The sequence below is a fragment of the Panthera uncia genome, unplaced genomic scaffold, assembly GCF_023721935.1.
Source record: "Panthera uncia isolate 11264 unplaced genomic scaffold, Puncia_PCG_1.0 HiC_scaffold_2509, whole genome shotgun sequence".
Lineage (NCBI taxonomy): Eukaryota > Metazoa > Chordata > Mammalia > Carnivora > Felidae > Panthera > Panthera uncia.
The window spans coordinates 332-10885 of record NW_026059247.1 but is presented as its reverse complement, the minus strand read 5'-3'; the positions used below and the strand labels follow the sequence as shown (position 1 = coordinate 10885).

The following is a 10554-nucleotide window of genomic DNA, read 5'->3' as shown; positions in this document are numbered from 1 at the left end:
GATGGATGGATAGATGGATGGATGATGGGTAGATGAATATATAGATGATAGATGGGTGGGTAGATGAATGACAGGGATAATGGACAATGATGGATGATGGGTCAATGATGGATGGATAGATGGATGACAGAAGATGGATAGGTGGATTATGGATGGATTATGGGTGGATTGATGGATGGTGGATGGATGGATGATGGATGATGATGGATGGATGGATGGATAGACAAATAGCTAGGTGGACAGATAGATGATTGACAGATCCTTCTAGTCTTTTTTTTTTCTGATCAGTGAAAACTTGTCTGCAGTGAACCAGATGGGTCGTGCCACACACACCACTCTAGAACCTGACTTGTCACCTTGTTTCCCTGCTCAGCACAGAGGACAGAAAAATCCTACTGGCCACAAAGGGTCAGTTCGTCCCACTGTTGTAGGGCTGTGCTCCACAACGTGCTGACGGGACATGGGGTTGTCTTCCCCCATCCACTGTTTCCTACTATACGTGGCCAGGCCACCCTTTCTGCTCTCAGCGTTATCTTGAGCCACCCTGTTCTCTTGCCAGCCTCAAGGTGGTCCAGCTTGGTAGCTGATGCACTTTCTGGAGTGAAGAGGTCCAGGCCAGGCCAATTCCATACTTCACTGTCCTTGTCCCCCAACAAGTGTCCTGAAGACTCAGAGCTGCCTCTCAGGTCCTGCTCCACCCCTCTCTGCATGAAGTGCAGTGAGTGGCACTAGTGACGTCTTCCTGCATGACTGCTGCCATCTGCCTTCACTTTTGGCGGCCATGCGGCTCCTGATGTTGGCTCGTTCACCGGGATAAGATATGGGGCCCCTGCAGGTGTCCCTTGAGCCTGCCACACTGACTTGCTCTCTACATGACCTTCTCCTTGATTACCGCCCCCATGGCCCCCTACTGCTTGACCAGCCGTCTCCATCACCCCCTGGGCACAGCCCTCCCACACAGTGTCTGCCTGGTTGTCCTGACAGGGCTCCTGTGCTCTTACTCTAGGTTCCTTCCCTGTAAGTGTCCAGGTCCAGCCTGACCCTAGCTCTCTACCACACAGTGACCTGGGCTCAGCAGAGGACCGGCCGGAGGCTTCTGCAGCCCCAGACACCAATCATCTGTGGCTGGTGAGTGATGGAGGCATTGTTGTCCAGGGTGCTGGGTGGGGGCGCCTCTTGGGCCCTTATCCTCACCTCTCCCCTGGACAGGGCCCAGCAGCGGTGGGGCAGTTCCTTCCGTGGGTGTGGCTAGGTCTGCTCCAGAACCACCAAATCTGAGGTTGGTCTTTGCTGCTCCCTTCTGGGACTTCTGGGAACTGCAGCCCCAAGGCCAAAGAAAGGACCTTGCTAAGGAGACTGGGGACATCTGAAGTTCTTAGTTCCCTGTGGGGGTTAGGACAGATGGGAGACTGGAGCTCTGTGCCCGAAGGCAGCTAGATGTGACAGCATCTTATAGGGTCATGATTCTGGCACTACGCTGCTTACTCTCTGCATCTGGGCTTTCTCAGCGTTGGGTTTTATCTGACTTGTAACTGGGAGGAGCTAACACCTGCTGGTATTTTGAGTCCCGCCCCCCATCCTTGGACCTGAGCCTTGGCGTATGCTTTCATCAGAGGGATGACAAGTGAAGTGCCTGGTGAGCACAGGGCATCCGGATGTCAGCAATGTCGTTACCATCATTTCCTTGAAGTTTTGTCAAGAGGCTTACATGAGAACACACGTTAAAATTGCCTTGAAAAGTGCCCTAAAATTATAAGGTAGTGTTACCACTGATACTCCCCAACCAAGTTCTGTATCATCTACTGCTGCATTAAAAATTACCCCAAAACTTAAAACTGTAAACAACAAACACTTATTATCTCACAGAGCTTCTGAGGGTTAGAAATCCAGAAGTGGCTCGGCTGGGCGGCCTGGTTCAGGGCCTCCCCGCAGGGGGCACTTGGAAGGTGGCTTCTCCTGTGGCTGTTGCCGGCAGGCCGAGCTTCCCCTGCACGTGGACCTCTTCACAGGGCTCTCGGGTGTCCTCACAGCATGGTGGCTGGCTTCCCCCAGAGCTGGAGGTCTGAGAAACAGCAAGGCAGAAGCCAGTGTCTTTACGACCAAGTCTCAGAAGTGACTCATTGTTATCTCCAGCTTTCTCTGTCCATTAGAAGTGAGTCGCTAAGTACATCCTCAGGGGAGGGGGATTAAGGCCCGCTTTTCTTTATTTTTTTTGTGGGAGGAACAAGGACCAAGTTTTTTACTTGCTCATTTCTTGCATTGGAAGCATTCCTTGACGACCTGCTTGGCCTGAGACTCTTTGCCGTAGTCCTTAACCACCACACAACTACAACCAACCACCGTACGGGGTTTTCCTGTCACTTTTACAGAGGCCGACCCACTCCCCTCGCTTCTTGTCGTCATCACCAGTAATTAGGTTGACCTGGTGCTCAGCACGAGGTGCCTCCACCGCGTGGACACTCAGAGATGGGTGTGGTCCTCGTGTAAGGCTTTGGCAGCTCCTCAGAGTCCACTTGCTGGGCCACCATGGGTGAGGGCGGTCTTCACCCCCTCTTGGAAAGCAGCGATGCCTCCCTCGGCCATGGCGGTGGGTACGGGTGGGGCTGAATCGTGATGCACTCAAGCCCCTGCTTAACTCAGGGCGGCAGGGAAAGAGGAAGGCCACTTCTTGAAGGGAAGTCAAGGAATTGGGGGACACGTATGTATTCCTTTAATTAAGTATTCAGGGTGGGGAGGCCCATTTTAAAATGGCAAGTCCCATAAGTGTATTTTTTTTTAAGTTTATTTCTTTATTCTGAGAGAGAGAGAGAGAGAGAGAGAGATCACAAGCAGGGAGGGGCAGAGAGAGAGGGAGAGAGAATCCCAAGCAGGCTCCACGTCGTCAGCATGGAGCCTGACATGGAGCTTGAATCCACGGACCGTGAGATCATGACCTGAGCCGAAACCAAGAGTCGGACATTTAACTAACTGAGCCACCAAGGCACCCCCCATAAGTGTACTCTTTTTTTATTTTTTAACGTTTATTCATTTTTGAGAGACAGAGAGAGACAGAGCATGAGCGGGGAAGGGGCAGAGAGAGGGAGACGCAGAATCTGAAACCGGCTCCAGGCTCTGAGCCGTCAGCACAGAGCCCAACGCGGGGCTCGAACCCACGGACTGTGAGATCATGACCTGAGCTGAAGTCGGACGCTTACCCAACTGAGCCCCCCAGGTGCTCCACTCTTACTTTTTTAAATGTTTATTTATTTTTGAGAGAGAGAGAGTACATGAAGGAGGGGCAGAGAGAGAGAGAGAGAGAGAGAGAGAGAGAGAGAGAGACAGAGGATCCAAAGCGGGCTCCCTGCTGACAACAGAGCCTGACACGGGGCTCAAACCCATGAACCGTGAGATCATGGCCTGAGCCAAAGTCGGACGCTTAATTGACTGAGCCTCCCAGGCACCCCCTTAAGTGTCTTCTTGGCACAGATGTCAGGAGTGCTTTCTGAGACGTTTGGCTGTCAGACCTCATGTAACCTCCACACCCATCTCTGCCCTGAACACGTACTCATGGCCAATCTGATGAGCAACCTGCTGGTCTCCGCTCCCAACAGGAGCAACCCTAAATAGGATAATCCACCAGCAATGTGAAAGAAACAAACCACGCATCCCAACCCCCATCTCTGTGGCCCCCTCGTGGGGGGCCACCCCTCATGATGCCTCATCTCCGGAGCTAATAATTTGGGGTGCCAGGCGTGGCGCTAAGGACTTTGTGTGTTATCTCAATGAAGCTGGAAGACACCCCACTTTATAGGAGAGGAGCTGAGCAACCCCTCCGGAGGGTGGGCAGAATGAGGCACGGTCACTGCGGTGGCCCAAAGGGGTAGGTGGCTGTGGCAGGCGGGACACGTACCACCTACAGATGGGCAGGCTTGGTGGTGAGCACCGAGTCAGGCAGCATGCAGGAGGCGCCTAGGGCCTTCAGCCGCCAGGGGAGAGAGAGCTCTGTGGTGAAGGGCTTCAGAAGGAGAGGAGGTGGGCCTGGGGCCTCTGGATGGTTGCGACCGGTGGTGGTGTGTGTTTGCAGGTGGGCAACGAGGTGGGAGGCAGATGTTTCTGGTCTGGAGAGCACCGTGAACAGAGGCGGGGATGCTAGAGGGATGTGGTCATCAGCAGGCTGGGTGCGGGCCGGGTGACAGGAGTAGCATGTGTGGGTCCCGGCAGTAGATGAGGTGAAGGCTGGGGTGTTTTAGGAAGTTGCTAGGTTTGGGTAGACTGAGGCCAGGAAGATTCCAGAGCCCTCAGAGAAGAGAGACCCTTATGGACAGACTCCTGAAAGGCCTCGTCCCTCAAGGCCTGAGGAGCACTGACCCATTGACCCTTTTATCCCCAGGAGTTCAGCCACCCCGCGGAGAGCCTTGCTCTGACCGTGGAGGAAGTGATGGATGTGCGCCGTGTGCTGGTCAAGGCTGAGATGGAGAAGTTCCTGCAGAACAAGGAGCTCGTCAGCAGTCTCAGGAAGGGGAAGGTGAGGTGGCCCGGACCCAGCTGCTCCCTCAGCAGGCAGGAGCCCTGGGTTGAGGGCGGGCCAGGCAGCCTGGACCCTGGATTGCTCCCTCACCACGCAGGACTAACTCATCTGGTCCTTTGCTTACAGATTTGTTGCTGTTGCCGAGCCAAGTTCCCGCTGTTCTCCTGGCCACCCACCTGTCTCTTTTGCAAGAGGTAAGCCTGTGTAAGCACCTTGGCTGTGAGTAACACGGGAGGAGCAGTAAGGTTTCTAAGCCAGCACTGTCCGGTAGAATTTCCTGTGATTGTGGGGATGTTTCTTCATGCACTGTGGCTAGTGCAACTACAGAACGTTAATTTCTCATTTTTAAGTTCATGTTAATAGCTAAGGGGCTTCCCTTTTCAGCCAAGGTAGGGTAACAGGCATCAGAACAGGCACCTTCCACCTGAAACAACCAAAAATACCCATAAAAAGTAAAAAACCCAAAGAACAGGAAACAACGGTTTTCAAGATATTGACTATCGGGCAACAGCAGGAAGGAGACAGGTGAGCCCAAGGATGGCCTCAATTGCCTGGAGTTTCTAGGTCACAGCCCAGAGGCCACTCAGCTCCTTGACTGGAGGCAGTAAAGCCGAGAAGCCAGAGGGACCAAGGCAGCCAGAGGTCTTAGTGCAGATTTCCAGCCGGGGGAGAGCTGTCCCCAGGGCAAGCCTCGGGCCTGCAGGAGATTGTCCTGGAGTGTTCAGTAGGGGACCAATCAGCACATACAAGGAAAGGAAGCTCCTGAAGGCTGGGAAAGAATCATCCTGAAGCAGGTACTGGCAGACTCCGGCCCCCAGGCCAAATCTGGCCTACTACTTGCCTTGTGAATAAAGTTTTATTGGAACAAAGCCACACCCATTTGTTTATTATTCATTTAGCCATATCCAAAATGTTTGCTCTGTGACCCTTTACAGAAAAAGTGTACTGACCCTGTGCTAAAGCTTTCAAGGAACAGTACTAGGAATAGTGTGTGTTCCCACCAGCCATGGTGGAAATGTTGTAATTCACGAACCATTGAAAGTCTTGTTCCACTAGTGGGGAATAAGTGCCCCCAGACTGAGCATTGTTCCAGACCTAAAAGTTCATAAAAGCAAGACTTGGAAATAGTTTGGAAAGGACCAAACTATTCCTAACTATCTTATCTAGCACTCAGCAAGAGAAAATGTCTAGCATCCAAAGATTATCAGGCATGTCAAGAAGCAAGAAAATACGACCCATGATAGAAAAATCAGTCAAAATTGCCCAGAACTGGGGCACCTGGGTGGCTCAGTTGGTTGAGCATCCGACTCTTGATTTCAGCTCAGGTTGTGATCTCACAGTTTATGGGATCCAGCCCTGCACTGGGCTCCGTGCTGAGTGTGGAGCTTGGTTGGGATTCTCTCTCTCCCCCGCTGCCCCTCCCTTCCTTGCTCACATGCACGTATATGCTCACTCTCTCTCACTATTTAAAAAAAAAAAAAGAAAGAAAAGAAAAAAGAAAGACTCCCGGAACTGACACAGACATTCGAATTAGCAGTTCTGAAGTTCTAAGCTATTTCATATGTTCAAAAAGTTAGAGGCATGAAAGATAAAAAGACACAAAGTTCTAGACCTGGAACTAGAATGTTTGGATGAACGTTTGGAATTACACTGGATTGAACATCCAGAAGAATGTGCAGAAGAAAACATTAGTGAACTCAAAGACCAAGCAATAGAAACCACCTAAAATGAAAACACTGAGAGAAAATGTTATTTTTTTTTTTTTAGAATGTTTAAAAAGTTTTACTTATTTAAGTAATCTCTACACCCAACGTGGGGCTCAAACTCACGACCACAAGATCAAGAGTCCCATCCTTTAACGACTGAGCCAGCCAGGCGCTCCAGAGAAAAAATAACTTAAAAAGTGAAAATGGTCTCAGTGACCTGTGGGTTAATGTTAAGCCTAATATAGATGTAATTAAAGTCCCCAAAGAAAAAGGGGGGGGGGGACAGAAAAAGTATTTGAAGAAATAATAGCTTAAAAAGTTTTCCAAATTTGATGAAAAATATAAACTTACAAGAAACTTAATCCCAAGCATGAGAAACATGAATAAAATCATATCAAGCCATATATTAATCAAATTGATTAAAAACCAGTAATAAAGAGAATTTCTTAAAATCAGCCAGCAAATAAAGACTTCTCACTGAGATAACGTGAGCAAGAGGAGAGTAAACCAGCGTTTCTGATGGACTGAAAAACTGTCAATCTAAAACCCTAAACCAAGAAAGAGTATGCTTCAAAGATAAAGACAAGGGACACCTGGGTGGCTCAGGTGGTTGTCTGACTCTTCATTTTAGCTCAGGTCGTGAGATGGAACCCAGCACGCTCAGCCTGGAGCCTGTTTGAGATTCTCTCTCCCTCTCCCTCTCTCTGCAGCACACAAGTGCGCTCTCTCTCTCTCTCTCTCTTTCTCAAATAAAACAGGGACACCTGGGTGACTCAGTCGATTGGGTATCTGATTTCAGCTCAGGTCATGATCTCGCGGTTCCTGGGTTTGAGCCCTGGGTCAGGCTCTGTGCTGATGGCTCAGAGCCTGGAGCCTGCTTCCGATTCTGTGTCTTCCTCTCTTTGCCCCTCACCTGCTCATGCTCTGTCTCTGTCTCAAAAATAAGTAAACTTAAAAAAAAAATAATAAAACAAACGAACAAGCAAAAACAAAGACACAAATAAAAACATATCCAGAAATACAAAAAACCAAAAGAATTCTTTACCAGTAGACCCACACTACAATTTTCAACAAGGTCCTTCACATAGAAGGAAAATGATAGCAAATGGAAAGAGCGGGAGAGCACCAGAAACAGCAAGTACGAAGATGACATAGAAGAGTATTTTGTTATAACTTTTTACAAGGTAAATCAATATCTAGCACCCAACAGGGTGAAATTCAGTGCTTGGTATCCAATCGATGATTACCAGGCATGCCAAAAAATTAACAGCAAGGTACTGTAGGACTTGCATCTGTAAGAAGTATCATAACTGTAGCATTAAGGCCAAGGAGGGGATCAGAGGTATGCTATAGGAGACTTCTTGTGCTCTACGTGAAGTGGTAAGATATTATTGAAGGTAGAGTTAAGGAGTGTAGTGTACGTCTGAAAGCAACCACTAAAACAATAAAACAGAGGAATAGCGTGGAATCATAAAAAATAGTCGATTAATACAGGAGGCAGAAAGGAAAAGGGGACAAAGAACAAATAGGGCCAAAAGAAAACAAACAGCAAAACAACAGCCCTAAATTCCACTGTGTCATAATTACCTTAACTGTGAAAGGTCTAAACAATTGGACTAATAGGCCGTGTCCCAGATTGAGTGAAGAAAGCAAGACTGCTGCCTGCAAACATGCGCTTTATGTATGTATGTATGTACTTCTTTATGGATGTATGTGTGTATTTACATATTCATGTATGTATGTATTTATGCGCAGATGAGTGAGGGGCAGAGAGAGAATCCTAGGAGGGGCAGAGGGTGGAGGAGGGAGGGAGGTGGCGGAGAGAGAGAGAGAGAGAGAGAGAGAGAGAGAAGTGGGGCTCAAGCTCACCCAATGTGGGACTCAAACACACAAACCCTGAGATCATGACCTGAGCCAAGGTCAGATGCTTAACAACTGAGCCACCCAGGCACCTAAGACATGTACTTTACTTTTTTATTTATAAAAAAAATTTTTTTTAATGTTTATTTATTTTTGAGAGACAGAGTGTGAGCAGGAGAGGGGTAGGGAGAGAGGGAGACACAGGATCCGAAGCAGGTTCCAAGCTCCAAGCTGTCAGCACAGAGTCCGACTCAGGGCTCAAACTCACGAACCGTGAGATCATGACCAGAGCCGAAGTACAACGCTTAACGGACTGAGCCACCCAGGCGCCCCTAAGACATGTACTTTAAATAAAAAGGCAAAAGTTGGTTAGGAGAAGAATGGAGAAAGATATGCCATGCCAATACCAGTCAAAAGAAAGATGACATTTATATCAAAGTAGATGGCAAAAAACATTACTGGAGATAAAGGAGTCCCTTTCCTAACGACAGAGGGAGGAAATAACCCTTCTGAACATTTCATATACCTAACCAGAGATTCAAAATACATGCAGTAAATATCTGATAAAGTTGCAAGGCAAAATAGATAAATCCACACTTAAAGTGAGAGATTTCGATAGCCTTCTCTCAATAATTGGTAGGGCTTGTAAACAGAAAAAAACTAAGAAGATTTGAATGACACTGACAACCAACCTGATCTGCTATCCATAGAGCACTCCGCCAACCACAGCAGAGTGTACATGCTTCTTATGTGCACGAGGGATATTTACCAAAATACACCATATTCTGGGTCAGAAAACAAGTCTCAAAAACGTGGAAGGATTCAAGTCATGGAAAGTAAGTTTCCTGACCGCAGTGAAATCAAATATAATTAACCTAGAGTTTTCTTGGTGGCAAAACCATTATGAGACATCCATGTAAGACAGCACAGTCCCTTGCTTTAAAAAAATGAACTTGAGGGGCGCCCGGGTGGCTCAGTCGGTTAAGCGTCCGACTTCAGCTCAGGTCACGATCTCGCAGTCCGTGAGTTCGAGCCCCGCATCGGACTCTGGGCTGATGGCTCAGAGCCTGGAGCCTGCTTCCGATTCTGTGTCTCCCTCTCTCTCTGCCCCTCCCCCGTTCATGTTCTGTCTCTCTCTGTCTCAAAAATAAATAAAAACGTTAAAAAAATTAAAAAATGAACTTGGACCATCTGTCCTAATGCAGAGAAGAGCCCCAGGTGTATCTTTATAGAATAGTATGCATAACACCCCACTTCATTTATTTTTGTTTTATTTTAAGCGTGTATCTTTGTCCGTCATACTTAGATCTAGAGAAGGGGAAACGCGTCACCAGGGTCTGCCACTGAGGGTGGGCTTTACGATTTGCAGTCACGGCTCTCTCTAGTGTCTGAACTTGTACAGGAAGGCATTTGTGTTTTAAGTCAGCAGTGGGGATTCAAAAGATGTCAATCACTGCTTAATACTGACTGCTCGGGGCACCTCTGGCTCAGATGGTGCCTCTGTGGCAGGAGGCGTCAGGCACATGCAAGTGCAGAGGGCGTGAGAAAGCTCCAGACCGAAATGTTTCAGAGAAAAAGCCAGCTGTGAGGGGCAGAAATATTTTGGATGCAGCCTAAGTAAAAAGAAAAGATTTGGGGGGTAAAACACGTAAAGCACTGAGGTAACTGGTCTCTAGCAGAAGGGCGGGCAGTTTGCCTGGTGGGAATGGTCTGTCTGTGGCTTCTTCACTGCTGACCCCGCGTCCCTCTTCTTTCCCTCCAGGGCTGTCTGCACTTCCTGCAGCATAAAGGTGAGGATCGTCTGGGGTCTGAGCGAAGCCCCAGGTATCTGAGGTGTCCTGTGGTTGACTTGGCTTGTCCAGGAGGGCAGAGCCGGGGGACAGAGGCTCTGCTGTCTCCTGTTGGCCGGTCAGACGTGCACCAGTCACTTCGTCTATCTCCTTCCTCCACACAAGACCCATCCCTACAGTTTCCAAGACTGTAGTTTTTAAAGACCCTTGTAGGTGGTTTTTTATTTTTTTTAAACGTTCCATGTTAGCAGGCTACTGCCAAGAAAAACCCTTCATTTTCCCTCTAAGACTCCTACCTTCTTTTATTTTTAAAAAGTTTAATGTTTATTTATTTTTGAGAGAGACAGAGCAAGCAGGGGAGGGACAGAGAGAGAGGGAGACACAGAATCTGAAGGAGGCTCCAGGTTCTGAGCCGTCAGCACAGAGCCTGACATGGGGCTTGAGCTCATGAACCGAGAAATCAGGACCTGAGCCGAAGTCGGATGCTTAACTGACTGAGCCACCGAGGTGCCCCTGGACTCTTACCTTCTGACGCTACATCTTCCCTGAGTGTTTCTGGAAAGGTTCTTTGTAGCAGTCTGGGCACGTCTGCGTATATGGAGGTGTGCAAACGTAGAAGGGTAGTCACACTTCGAACTCTGTCACCCCACCACACCTCCGCCTAGAAACCATGGCTTGCTGGAAAAGGGTT

General features: G+C 48.6%; 1 protein-coding gene across 2 annotated transcripts; it reads left to right on the top strand.

Annotated features, from left to right (window-relative positions):
• The first annotated feature begins 974 nt into the window (after positions 1–974).
• LOC125917823 (protein spire homolog 2-like) lies at positions 975–10069 on the top strand. 2 transcript variants are annotated; one of them, XM_049623921.1, is made up of 4 exons: positions 975–1128; positions 4370–4504; positions 4634–4701; positions 9836–10069. In XM_049623921.1, exons 2-4 carry the CDS (start codon positions 4418–4420, stop codon positions 9903–9905), a joined length of 225 nt encoding a protein of 74 aa, XP_049479878.1. In that variant the 5' UTR covers positions 975–1128; positions 4370–4417; the 3' UTR covers positions 9906–10069. The 2 variants fall into 2 exon arrangements, 1 of the variants encoding a protein (XP_049479878.1); XR_007456307.1 differs by lacking the exon at positions 9836–10069 and adding an exon at positions 5072–9822 and having other exon boundaries at positions 976–1128.
• The last annotated feature ends 485 nt before the right edge of the window (positions 10070–10554 follow it).

What these genes read in the sequence shown, in the direction of transcription:
- LOC125917823 (XM_049623921.1), top strand. Translation starts at nt 4,418, where the DNA reads ATGGATGTGCGCCGTGTGCTGGTCAAGGCTGAGATGGAGAAGTTCCTG. An exon ending in GCAGTCTCAGGAAGGGGAAG is followed by an intron (nt 4,505 to 4,633) that starts GTGAGGTGGCCC and finishes CTTTGCTTACAG; the next exon opens with ATTTGTTGCTGTTGCCGAGC. An exon ending in ACCTGTCTCTTTTGCAAGAG is followed by an intron (nt 4,702 to 9,835) that starts GTAAGCCTGTGT and finishes CTTTCCCTCCAG; the next exon opens with GGCTGTCTGCACTTCCTGCA.